The sequence below is a fragment of the Taurulus bubalis genome (assembly GCF_910589615.1).
Source record: "Taurulus bubalis genome assembly, chromosome: 1".
Classification (NCBI taxonomy): Eukaryota; Metazoa; Chordata; class Actinopteri; order Perciformes; family Cottidae; genus Taurulus; species Taurulus bubalis.
The window spans coordinates 675,001-687,997 of record NC_136589.1 but is presented as its reverse complement, the minus strand read 5'-3'; the positions used below and the strand labels follow the sequence as shown (position 1 = coordinate 687,997).

General features: G+C 49.0%; 1 protein-coding gene across 1 annotated transcript in view; it reads right to left on the bottom strand.

Annotated features, from left to right (window-relative positions):
- Positions 1-741: 741 nt before the first annotated feature.
- LOC306742062 (uncharacterized protein) overlaps positions 742-12,997 on the bottom strand; it is a gene marked incomplete at its 5' end in the record, with an annotated part of 39,242 nt that continues 26,986 nt past the window's right edge. The window contains 9 exons of the mRNA XM_079224401.1: positions 742-1,275; positions 1,354-1,416; positions 1,495-1,551; positions 2,290-2,442; positions 5,944-6,093; positions 6,294-6,347; positions 6,559-6,909; positions 7,528-7,983; positions 11,253-12,896. Coding sequence (XP_079080527.1) covers positions 1,048-1,275; positions 1,354-1,416; positions 1,495-1,551; positions 2,290-2,442; positions 5,944-6,093; positions 6,294-6,347; positions 6,559-6,909; positions 7,528-7,983; positions 11,253-12,896 — 3,156 coding nt within the window. The 3' untranslated portion in view covers positions 742-1,047. The remainder of the gene's footprint in view (positions 1,276-1,353; positions 1,417-1,494; positions 1,552-2,289; positions 2,443-5,943; positions 6,094-6,293; positions 6,348-6,558; positions 6,910-7,527; positions 7,984-11,252; positions 12,897-12,997) is intronic.

Genomic DNA, 12,997 nt, shown 5'->3' with positions numbered 1-12,997 from the left:
TGATTCATAAGTTATTAATAAGTGATTGAAGGTGAAATATTAATTTATCAGTAAATTATACATTTGTTAATGTTAAAATGATTCTCATTTTAAAAAGTTAACAATGCATATTAAGAACAGCCTTTAAGGTGAGAAGCAGAAACGAGTTGTCCAGGAACCGGAGAACAAACTGTTCAGCTTCTGGTTCATCGATTCACTGAGAAAATAAACATCCGACGGGTTTTAAAGTTTGTGACATTTATACATAAATAAATACAGAAAGTAAACACAGTACCTGAGAGACGTTCATGGAGATCAGGACGTTTCACCGCCGACACTGAGAGAGAAAACTCAGCCGAGAGAGAGAGAGAGAGAGAGAGAAAGGAGGGAGAGAGAGAGAGAGGAGGGATGGCAAAAATAGCTGGCTTCCAGTCGGGTCACCAGTCTGCTGAGTGACATCCCATAAACAAACAGACAGCGGGTAAAAACACCTCGGCATGGATTGACTTGCAGTATTCAGGAGTAGAAAGTACTTGTGTTGAAGTATTTGACCTAATATTTGCATCTGATGCCAAAGAGCCGTCAGCGCCTCCTGCAGGCTGCAGTGAGAACAACCTCCTCTTCAAAACTTTGGTTTTATTGATCTTCACACACTAAACACACACAGCTGACCTCTGACCTTCACCTGAGACAGACTAGAGGATCATGGGAAACCGAGTGTGTCACGACAACAGAAATACAAAACAATAAATAACTCACTGACCTTCAAACTGGCTTATAACTTTAATAACTGATCAATAACTGTTCATGTTCCTGTTTGTAAAGTTTGTAAAAAAGTTTGTAAAACACTAAACATGTAAAGTTAACCCAATGAGGCGTTCAGACTTCAGGTCATTGACACACACTCAGGTGCAGCTGGAGGTAGTTTGTACTTTGTATAAAACTACAGTAAAGTCATGTAAAAAACACAAACAGTATCGTCATCACATCTCTTCACACTCGAGAGTTCTGTTCATTTGGGTCGGAGAAATACCGAAACCTCAGTTTAGTGTTTTTAGTATTCAGGCGTTACGATTGGCTGAGGGACAACTTAAGCTCCTCCTCCCTCAGGCTGCGGTCCAATCGCTGTGTCTCAGACTCCAGGACGGACGGGATTGGACGGTGCGTAACGGCGTCCAGCGAATCGGTGAGGTCGTGTCTCAGAGAGAGCAGCAGTTGGCTGTTCCTGGAGGACCGCTGGATGAACTCCGCCTTCTGGTGCTGGTCGGCAGCCAATGAGAGACGCAGCTGACTCACCTGAGGGAGGGAACACGGTGACATCATCAGCACACAACCTGACAGACCAACACACCAACACTCTTCTGCTGCGCTCACCTGCTCCTCCAGATCCCTCACTCGGCTCCTCAGGCGTTCTTCTTCTGTGGTGTCTGCAGACTCCTGAACAAACACCACAGCTTTACACACACACACACACACACACACACACACACACACTTGTCTGAGTGTGTGTCTCACCTGATATCTGCTGCTGTCAGTCTGCTGCTGTCTGAACCTACAACGCTCCGCCTCCACCTGAAACACACAAACAACAACACACCATGTCTCAGTGTGTGTACCTGTGTGTGTGTGTACCCGTCTCAGAGAGTGTGTACCCGTCTCAGAGTGTGTGTGTACCTGTGTGTGTACCTGTCTCAGAGTGTGTGTACCTGTCTCAGAGTGTGTGTAACTGTGTGTGTACCTGTCTCAGAGTGTGTGTACCTGTGTGTGTACCTGTCTCAGAGTGTGTGCACTTGTCTCAGAGTGTGTGTACCTGTGTGTGTACCTGTCTCAGAGTGTGTGTACCTGTGTGTGTACCTGTCTCAGAGTGTGTGTACCTGTGTGTGTACCTGTCTCAGAGTGTGTGCACTTGTCTCAGAGTGTGTGTACCTGTGTGTGTACCTGTCTCAGAGTGTGTGTACCTGTGTGTGTACCTGTCTCAGAGTGTGTGTACCTGTGTGTGTACCTGTCTCAGAGTGTGTGTACCTGTGTGTGTACCTGTCTCAGAGTGTGTGTACCTGTGTGTGTACCTGTCTCAGAGTGTGTGTACCTGTGTGTGTACCTGTCTCAGAGTGTGTGTACCTGTGTGTGTACCTGTCTCAGAGTGTGTGTACCTGTCTCAGAGTGTGTGTACCTGTGTGTGTACCTGTCTCAGAGTGTGTGTACCTGTGTGTGTACCTGTCTCAGAGTGTGTGTACCTGTGTGTGTACCTGTCTCAGAGTGTGTGTACCTGTGTGTGTACCTGTCTCAGAGTGTGTGTACCTGTGTGTGTACCTGTCTCAGAGTGTCTCTCAGTGAGTTTCTGTCTTTCTTCAGTTTGTCTTTCTGATTTTCCAGGTGAGAGTTTTTCTTGTTCAGTCGTTTCTGTTCCAGCTCCAGTTCAGCCACTAGACGCTGGAGGACGAGCAGTCTGTCTCCTACAGCCTGCTGACACACACACACACACACACACACACACACACACACACACACACACACACACACACACACACACACACACACACACACACACACAGTATTACACTTTTTATTCCTCGTACCTGGTTTACTGAGTTAGCTGGATAATGTTCAGGATAAGATGACGCAGGTCAGGCTTTTCAGTTCCACAAAGCAAGTTTAGATGAATCACCATAGCAACACAGCTAGGAGGTCGGATCTGGCATCCCGACCCCAGGCGCCTTCACCTATGGGCCTGGCCGTTGCAGGGCCGACCAGCTGCTGAGCAGCTGCACAGAACCAGTCAGGATGACGATTCTAAATGCCAGAGCGCCATCTACCCGTCTACAGTACGAGTGTAGATGGAGGCTGTTTTTCGACTGGTGCGGGGTTCACAACGAAGACCCAGTACAGTGCCCTTTGCCTACTGTACTCGAGTTTCTGCAGTCCCTCCTATATAGGAGCCGGTCTCCCTCTACCCTGAGGGTTTACGTAGCTGCTATCTCATGGCAGCATGCTAGGATCAACAACGGCACTGTGGGGAGCCACAAGCTGGTGTTCCTGAGGGGGGCTCAGCGACTGCGACCTCCGAGCACTCCGAGGGCCCCTCCATGGGACCTGTCAGTGGTACTGGACGCCCTATGCTCACCTCCCTTTGAACCCACAACAGAGGCAGAGCTCCGATGGCTGTCAGCAAAGACCGTCTTTCTACTTGCCATCACGTCGGCAAAGCGGGTAGGCGAGTTACACGCCCTGTCGGTGAGTCCTGTTTGAGGTGGAACTCAGATGGCTCGGGTGCTACACTATGGCCTAATGCAGCATTTCTCCCGAAGGTGCTGACACGCTCGCACCTCAACCAACCTATCCAGCTCGCACAGTTTAACCCTCCATTGGGAGAGGAGAGGTCAGGGCTACTGTGCCCAGTGCGGGTCCTCAGAGCCTATGTTGAGGCCACCGCAGGTATACGGCGGTCGGAGCAGCTTTTTGTCTGCTATGGGGGACCTAGGAAGGGCCGTGCCCTGTCAAAACAGCGCCTGTCCCACTGGATAGTGGAAGCCATTGCCTTTGCATACAGGGCGAACGGCCGGGCGCTGCCACCCGGAGTAAGGGGCCATTCTACCAGGAGTGTCTCCACGTCATGGGCAACCCTGAGAGGTGTGTCCATGGAGGATATATGTGCGGCATCACCGAGCACATTTACCAAATACTACAGAGTGAACGTTGCCACCCCTCACCCATTGGGTGCGGTTCTTCGTCCACATTCCTCTGACAGTCAGACGAGGTAGGTTCCCGTACATTCCTCGTGACTTTGTTGGTATAAGTCATCCAGTGTGAAAACACTGCCTCTGGCGGTCAGTAAGGATGAAATAGAACGAAAGTTACGAAAGTAACTACGGTTCTATGAATCCTTAGTCACTCGGAATCTCTTGGTTTCGCGAGAAGATTCCGCAGAACATGATCTCAGGATGAGGCCGGAAGTTATACCCGGCTGGGGACTCATCCGAGGTCACACCTGACATTTTTTGGTATACGTACTCGAACTGCGCAAGCCGGAAGATATCCAGTGTGAAAACATTGCCTCTGGCGTTCATCCAGGATTCATAGAACCGTAGTTACCTTCGTAACTTTCGTTTTATAGGGAGAGACTTCTTCCAGATCGCCAAGATCCGTTATCACATCATCATGACTTCCTGTACGAGCTCACATCATCATGATGACTTCCTGTACAAGCTCACATCATCAGCATGACATCCTGTACAAGCGATATCGATTCTGCCGACAAGGAATCATTTATTTACGAGAGCTTCTGGAGCCGTACATTGAACACCACACGCCCAGCCGAGCATTGACTGTCTCACAGACTGGATCACATACTGGATCACAGACTGGATCACAGCCTTGAGCTTTTTTGTGAGTGGTACATGTTTGTACAGTGTCAGCGATGCAGAGAACATCGGGAAAGCCGCTGCATGCCGTGCTGTTCGTAACGTTTATTTAGCGCTTAAGAAACTTATGGATGTGTTGAAAGCACTCATAATTATATGACAGTGTTATTAGTACATCATACATATCATTATTGTAGAAAATTATTAAGGTGGAATGATACATACACGCATACAGTACATACATCCTTATAAGTATATATTAATTTGTATACTACTGCCAGCAGGCACATTTAAATAAATATAAATCTGATTGATTTGGGTGATGAGTAGGGATGGGTATCGTTTGGGTTTTTTCCGATACCGGTGCTAAACCGATACTTTTAAAACGATACCGGTGCCTAAACCGTGCCTGAAACCATACTTTTTTATTGCCAAGGCAATGTTTTTTCTTCAAATTGAACAATATTATTAACTGTTTAAAGTATACTATAGATGTAAATAAATAAGTACATACAAAACACACTTCAAACTACAGCTTCAAACCTTTTAACTTCAAACTATAAAAATATATATTTAAAAAAAGAACAGACAAGCATCATGGCCTGATGGGACCGTGTGCAACAGAACTCAGACACTGTTGGATCCTAAAACTGCTGCTTTATGGACTACACGTCACCATTAATATCAACTGGAGAGATTTGTTCCATCAAGCCGAGGACGGACGTTCAAAAGCTCGTGCTCGTGTCTGCAGCGATCTCTGTGTGCGCGCACTGTGTGTGTGAGCGCTGGAAGCCCCGCCCCTCGAGCCCCGCCCCCTCGAGCCCCGCCCCCTCGAGCCCCGCTCTGCATGCAGGCGGACAGAGAGCAGAGCAGCAGTGTGCTCTGATCCGCTATTTTAATAATCGTTTTTAGCGTGCGGGCACCTTGCTACCTTTTTAGTATCTATATACCGTGCAACTTTACAGAGTAGTGTAAAAAAAAAAGTATTTAAATCGGCTCAGGCACCGGAAGGCAGCACCGAAATCTGCGTTGCTTTTCGGTCCGGTAGGTACCGGACGTGTTGTTCTCGGTACCCAACCCTAGTGATGAGGCACTTAAAATTAGTCGATACATTTTCCCAACACTGACTCATTGAGACAGTGTTATGCTGCATTCACAACAAAAGAGTTGTGAATATTCACAACACTTCTTGTGTGAACGCAGCTTTAGACTTTGCCATAATTATGCGTGCTCATATGCGTTCATGATCATCTCCTGCTCGTCAGCGGAGAAAAAAGTGTCTTGTCCTTTGAGTTTATTTACCATTGTACTGTTAGAACATCATGGATTCATTGTACTGTTAGATCATCATGGATTCAGTGATCGATGCTTCCCTCTTTTGAAGAGGAACGGGCAATTATCCAGATGACTGATGTCTGGTTAGAATTAACGAGACTGTTTGAGCGGATCAGCCTTTGAGAAACCGACATAGCCTGAGGTCAATCATCGGGGTAATTAAAGCTGGATAATAGGACATTTAATCCACCTAGTTGAACCACGTACGAGGAACGGGGTCCAGCCCTCTACAAGAGGGAAGGAGGCAAACTATAATATAATATTCACTTACCTCGTCAGTGTTAGGCTCCGCCCCCAGGCTCTCCCGTTGGTGGGCTCTCTCCGTGTAGCCAATCAGAGCTGCCTCTGTTCGCTCCAGAGCCAATCGGACACGATCCCTGTCTTTCTCCAGCTCGTCTGTCCTCTGAGTCAGAAAGTAGACCTGAACAACAACAATATCCGTGTGTATTAGTACTCTTACTGTAACAGATTGTGAGAACAGTGTGTATTAGTACTCTTACTGTAACAGAGTGTGAGAACAGTGTGTATTAGTACTCTTACTGTAACAGAGTGTGAGAACAGCGTGTATTAGTACTCTTACTGAAGTACTCTTCACTACAGAGAGTTACATCTCTTGTGTACCTCAGCTTCTCTTTGCCTCAGCAGCCTTGTGATCTCCTCTTTCTCCTCCTCCTCCTCCTCAGGAAACAATAAACATTTAAATGTGATGACTTTTCATCAGTGTGTTCTTTTTCCATCAAGAGTTTTAAAGTAAAAGCAGAAGCCACCTCACCTCTCCTCCTCCTCCTCCTCCTCCCTCCTTGTTGTTTGCCTCTTGGTTTCTCGTCCTCCTCCATCCATCTCTCTCCTCTCTCTGAGTTTTCTGCTCCTCCATCCTGGCTCTGACCTGGCTCTCCTCCGCCTCCTTCCTCACCTCCTCCACCCTTGACCTCCACTCCTTCTCAGTCTCCTCCTCCATCTCCCTCAGCCTCTGGATTTCTCTGGACAGAGCTTTCAGCTTCACCTCCTGCTCCTCCTCCACCTCTTCCACTCTGCTCCTCCACCTCTCCTCAGCCTTGTCCTTCGCCCGCCGGGCCTCCTCCAGCTCCTCCATCATCTCTCTCCTCCTCCTCTCCAGGGCCTTGGCTCTAGCTCTCAGCTCCTCCACTTCTCCTCTCTCCATCTGCGCCTCCTCCCTGATCCTCTCCACCTCCTCCTTAAGGGCGCTCCTTAGATGCTCCTCCTCCGTGTGGCTCTCCTGAATGATAAATGATTAAAGGGAAAACTTCAATATGTATTTTTGTTCAGTACAGAGCTGAAGTCTGGTGTGTTAGCTTAGCATAACGACTGTAAACAGAAGGAAACTGCTAGCCTGGAATTCCGAAGCTGATGTAGTTGGAACATGGTCAGCAGAGGAGAGAAAAGTACATGTACTACTGTACTCTCCTGAAGTACTTGAGTATTTTCAATTTTTTCCCCGATCTCGTCATCTCCTTATCTCCTCACATCCTTCTCTCCTTATATCCTTATCTTGTTATCTCTTCGTATCCTGATCTCGTCATTTCCTCATCTCGTCATCTCCTGATCTCGTCCCCAAGACGAACAACGTGTCGAGCTTGTTATGACAGTGCAGGTGTGGTATTAGTACTGACTAAAGTAAAGCATCGTATTAGTACTTTTACTGAGAAATGATCATCATTATTTAAGTGCAACCTGCATCACTCTGGTAACTGAAGTGAGTTTAAGTGTATCTGAAGTATTTATTGAAGTACTAATATTACAGACTTTACTTTAATAAGGTACTCATATCAGAGATGGAACACACAGCAGTTAGAGCAGTGCTCTTCGTCGCTGAGACCAGCAGGAGGCGCTGTACCTGCAGAAGGAGCTTCAGCTTGGTCACCTCCTGCAGCGCCAGCCTCAGACGCTCCTTCTCCTCCTTCTCATCCTGCAGCGCCACCCTCAGATGCTCCTTCTCCTCCTTCTCCTCCTGCAGTGCCACCCTCAGATGCTCCTTCTCCTCCTTCTCATTCTGCAGTGCCACCCTCAGATGCTCCTTCTCCTCCTTCTCATTCTGCAGTGCCACCCTCAGATGCTCCTTCTCCTCCTTCTCATCCTGCAGCGCCACCCTCAGATGCTCCTTCTCCTCCTTCTCATCCTGCAGCGCCAGCCTCAGATGCTCCTTCTCCTCCTTCTCATTCTGCAGTGCCACCCTCAGATGCTCCTTCTCCTCCTTCTCATTCTGCAGCGCCACCCTCAGATGCTCCTTCATCTGCTCCTTGTCCTTCACCTCCTGCTTCACTCGCTCTCTGCTCCGACTCACATCAGACATCTGAAGCACAAAGAGAATAAACAAGTGTTGCTAATGATACATGTTTATTTATACACACACATACATACGTATATCTATACACGTATATATATATATATATATATATATATATATATATATATATATATATATATATATATATATATATATATATATATATATATATACATACATATGTATATATATATACACATATATACGTAAAAATATACATGTATACAGTGGGGGAAGTAAGTATTTGATCCCTTGCCGATATTGTAAGTTTACCCACTAGCAAATACATGAACGGTCTATAATTGTATTGGTAGGTTTATTTGAACACAGAAAATCACATCATTAAAAAGTTATATATTTATTTGCATTTGATTGTGTGAAATTAGTATTTGATCCCCTCAAAACATGACTCAGCACAGAGATCAGAGGTTTCTTGTAGTTGCTCATCAGGTTCTCAGGAGGGATTGTGGTCCACTCCTCTTTCAGATCCTCCACGTCCTGAAGGTTTTGAGGCCGTCGCTTGGCAACTCAAAGCTTCAGCTCCCTCCACAGATGTTCTCTGGGATTCAGGTCTGGAGACTGGCTCAACCACTCCATGACCTCCTGGAGCCACTCCATGACCTTCATGTGCTTCTTCTGGAGCCACTCCATGACCTTCATGTGCTTCTTCTGGAGCCACTCCATGACCTTCATGTGCTTCTTCTGGAGCCACTCCATGACCTTCATGTGCTTCTTCTGGAGCCACTCCATGACCTTCTGGAGCCACTCAAGACCTTCATGTGCTTCTTCTGGAGCCACTCCATGACCTTCATGTGCTTCTTCTGGAGCCACTCCAGGACCTTCTGGAGCCACTTCATGTGCTTCTTCTTGAGCCACTCCATGACCTTCTGGAGCCACTCCATGACCTTCTGGAGCCACTCAAGGACCTTCATGTGCTTCTTCTGGAGCCACTCCAGGACCTTCTGGAGCCACTCCAGGACCTTCATGTGCTTCTTCTTGAGCCACTCCATGACCTTCTGGAGCCACTCAAGGACCTTCTGGAGCCACTCCATGACCTTCTGGAGCCACTCCAGGACCTTCTGGAGCCACTCCAGGACCTTCATGTGCTTCTTCTGGAGCCACTCCAGGACCTTCATGTGCTTCTTCTGGAGCCACTCCAGGACCTTCATGTGCTTCTTCTGGAGCCACTCCATGACCTTCTGGAGCCACTCAAGGACCTTCTGGAGCCACTCCAGGACCTTCTGGAGCCACTCCAGGACCTTCATGTGCTTCTTCTGGAGCCACTCCAGGACCTTCATGTGCTTCTTCTGGAGCCACTCCATGACCTTCATGTGCTTCTTCTGGAGCCACTCCATGACCTTCTGGAGCCACTCAAGACCTTCATGTGCTTCTTCTGGAGCCACTCCATGACCTTCATGTGCTTCTTCTGGAGCCACTCCAGGACCTTCTGGAGCCACTTCATGTGCTTCTTCTTGAGCCACTCCATGACCTTCTGGAGCCACTCCATGACCTTCTGGAGCCACTCAAGGACCTTCATGTGCTTCTTCTGGAGCCACTCCATGACCTTCATGTGCTTCTTCTGGAGCCACTCCATGACCTTCTGGAGCCACTCCATGACCTTCTGAAGCCACTCAAGGACCTTCTGGAGCCACTCAAGGACCTTCTGGAGCCACTCCATGACCTTCTGGAGCTACTCCAGGACCTTCTGGAGCCACTCCAGGACCTTCTGGAGCCACTCAAGGACCTTCATGTGCTTCTTCTGAAACCACTCCAGGACCTTCATGTGCTTCTTCTGGAGCCACTCCATGACCTTCTGGAGCCACTCAAGGACCTTCTGGAGCCACTCCATGACCTTCTGGAGCCACTCCAGGACCTTCTGGAGCCACTCCAGGACCTTCATGTGCTTCTTCTGGAGCCACTCCAGGACCTTCATGTGCTTCTTCTGGAGCCACTCCATGACCTTCATGTGCTTCTTCTGGAGCCACTCCATGACCTTCTGGAGCCACTCAAGGACCTTCTGGAGCCACTCAAGGACCTTCTGGAGCCACTCAAGGTGCTTCTTCTGGAGGCCAGTCCTTTGTGGCCTCGGCCGTATGTTTTGGGTCATTGTCATGATGGAAGACTCATCCAGGACCCATCCAAAGTGTCCTGGCTGAGGGAAGGAGGTTGTGGGCCTTCAGGTGTTCACTGGTAGACTTCAGACAGGTGTACATGAGCCTTCTTCAGCGGAGGGGCCTTGCGGGCGATGCAGGATTTGAATCCATGATGGCGTAGTGTGTAACCAATGGTTTTCTTGGTGACTGTGGTCCTAGCTGTCTTGAGATCATTAACCAGTTCCTTCCGTGTATTTCTGGTCTGACCCCTCATCTTCCTCATGACCCTCGATACCCCACGAGGGAGATCCTGCATGGAGCCCCAGACCGAGGGCCATTGATGGTCATTTTGTGTTTCTTCCATTTCCCAATAATGGCACCAACAGTTGTCTCCTTCTCACCGAGCTGCTTGCTGGTGGTCCTGTGGTCCATTCCAGCCAATTGCAGGTCTACACCTGGGCCCTGTGGTCCTCAGACAGCTCTTTGGTCCTGTGGTCCATTCCAGCCAATTGCAGGTCTACATCTGGTCCCTGTGGTCCTCAGACAGCTCTTTGGTCTTGCACAGGGTCCACGGTGGAGAGGTCTGAATCTGGTGGACAGATTCTGTGGACAGGTGTCTTTTCTAGAGGTAACAGTTGAGATTCGGACCACTTTCTTAAAGCGAGAGGACTAATCTAACCGTCTGTGGGAGACAGAACTCTTGCTGGCATCAAGGGATCAAAAACTAATTTCACACAAGCAAATGCAAATAAATGTAAAACTTGTATATGATGTGATCTTCTGGATTCTGTCTCTCACTCAAATCTCACTTAAAATAATAGACGTTCATTTATTAGTCAGCGGGTAAACTTACTGAATCGGCAAAGGATCGAATACTTATTTCCTCCTCTGTATATACACATACATACACGTAATTATACATACTTACACATATACATATACATATATATATATATATATATATATATATATATATATATATACACACACATATACACACACACACATATAAATATATATATATATATATATATATATATATGCATACATGTCACACAAGTACATACACATATATAGATATTCATATAAATCCCATTCATATATAAATACACATTTGATTACATACTGTGCATATATACTGTGTATATTGTACTCGTACTGTGTACTGCTGTGTGACTGTACCTGACTCTGCAGGGAGCTCAGGTTCACCTCCATCACCTCCATGCTGTGATGCACTGCGTTCAGCTCCTCCTGCGCCTCCTCTCTCCTCCTCTGCTCCTTCTGCACCTCCTTTCTGAGAGCAGTCACCTCCTTCTGCTCCTTCTGCACCTCCTTTCTGAGAGCAGTCACCTCCTTCTCCGTCCTCATTAATGTCTCTTGTACGGACTCCTTCTCCTTCTGCTCCTCCTGCATCTCCTCTTTCAGAGCAGTCACCTCCTTCTGCTCCTTCTGCACCTCCTGTCTGAGAGCAGTCACCTCCTTCTCCGTCCTCATTAATGTCTCTTGTACGGACTCCTTCTCCTTCTGCTCCTCCTGCACCTCCTCTCTGAGAGCAGTCACCTCCTTCTCCGTCCTCATTAATGTCTCTTGTACATACTGCTTCTCCTTCTGCACCTCCTCTCTGAGAGATTTCACCTCCCTCTCGCTCCTCCGCAGTTCCGTCGACAGTCCCAGCTTCTCCTCCTCCAGCTCTGTCGCTCTGGACCTCCCTCTTTCCTCCAAAAGGAGGCGCTGACTTCTCTCATCTTCCACCAGTCTCCCTCGCTCCTCTTTCTCCTCTCTCAGTTCCTCCTCTAGCCTCCTCTTCTCCTCCTCTGTCCTCCTCAGATCCTCTCTTTTCTCCTGCACCTCCATCTCCAACTCTTCTAATCTGTCATCCGACCTCCTCTTCTCCTCCCTTGCTCTCCACAGGGCCTCCCTCTCCTCCTCCCGCTCCTCCTCCACCTCTCTCACTTTCTCCTCGAGGCTTTTCTTCTCCTCCTCCATCTCTACCAGCCTTCTCCTCCTCTCCACCTCCATTCTCCCCAGCACCTCCCTCTCTCTCTCGTCCTCCTCCTCCCTGTCCTGCAGCGTAGCTTGTAGGTGCTGCGCCTCCTCCTCTCGCTCCTTCAGGATACGGTTGAACTTAGCCGCCTCTTTCTCCCTCCTCTCGGCCTTCTCCCTCCACTCCTTCACCTCCTCCTGCAGCCGGTGGCAGGCCTCCTCCCTCTCTCTAGCGCTCCTCCTGGCTCCCTGGCCGTCGGCCCGGGCCTCCTGCAGCTCCTTGGCCTGGGAGGAGACGGTGACGTCTCTTTCTCCTCCCTCCCTCCTCTCTTTCTCAAGGAGCGCCTGGGTTTCCTTCAGCAGCGCCTCCTGCTGCTCCTCCCTCCCTGCGCTCTGCTTCAGTTTGTCCTGCGCCTCCTGGCGCTCCCTCTCTCCCTCCTCCTTCTGCTCCACGGCCAACCTCAGCGCCTCCTTCAGCTCCTCCACCTCCTCCTCCCGCTCCCTCACGGCGCTCATCTGTCGCTCCAGGCTGCGCTCCCTGCGCTGCACCTCCTCCTCCATCTCCTCACACTGCTCCTTGGCCACGCTCAGCCTCACCCTCAGCAGCTCCACCTCCTCCTCTGCTCTCCTCCTCCTCTCCTGCTCCTCTGCTCTCCTCTCTTCCTCCTCTGCTCTCCTCCTCCTCTCCTCTTCGTCTCGCAGTCTCTTCTCCTGCTGGAGCTCAGAGCTTTCTTTTCTCAGTCTGTTGATCTCCTCGTCCGCCTCCTCAACCCTCCTCCTCCATCTTTTCGCCTCCTCTGCTTCACTCCTCAACCGCTCCACCTCCTCCTCCCTCTCCTCCTTCTCTCTCTTTAGTGCCTCCACCTCCTCCTCCCTCTCCTCCCTCTCTCTCTTTAGTGCCTCCACCTCCTCCTCCCTCTCCTCCTTCTCTCTCTTTAGTGCCT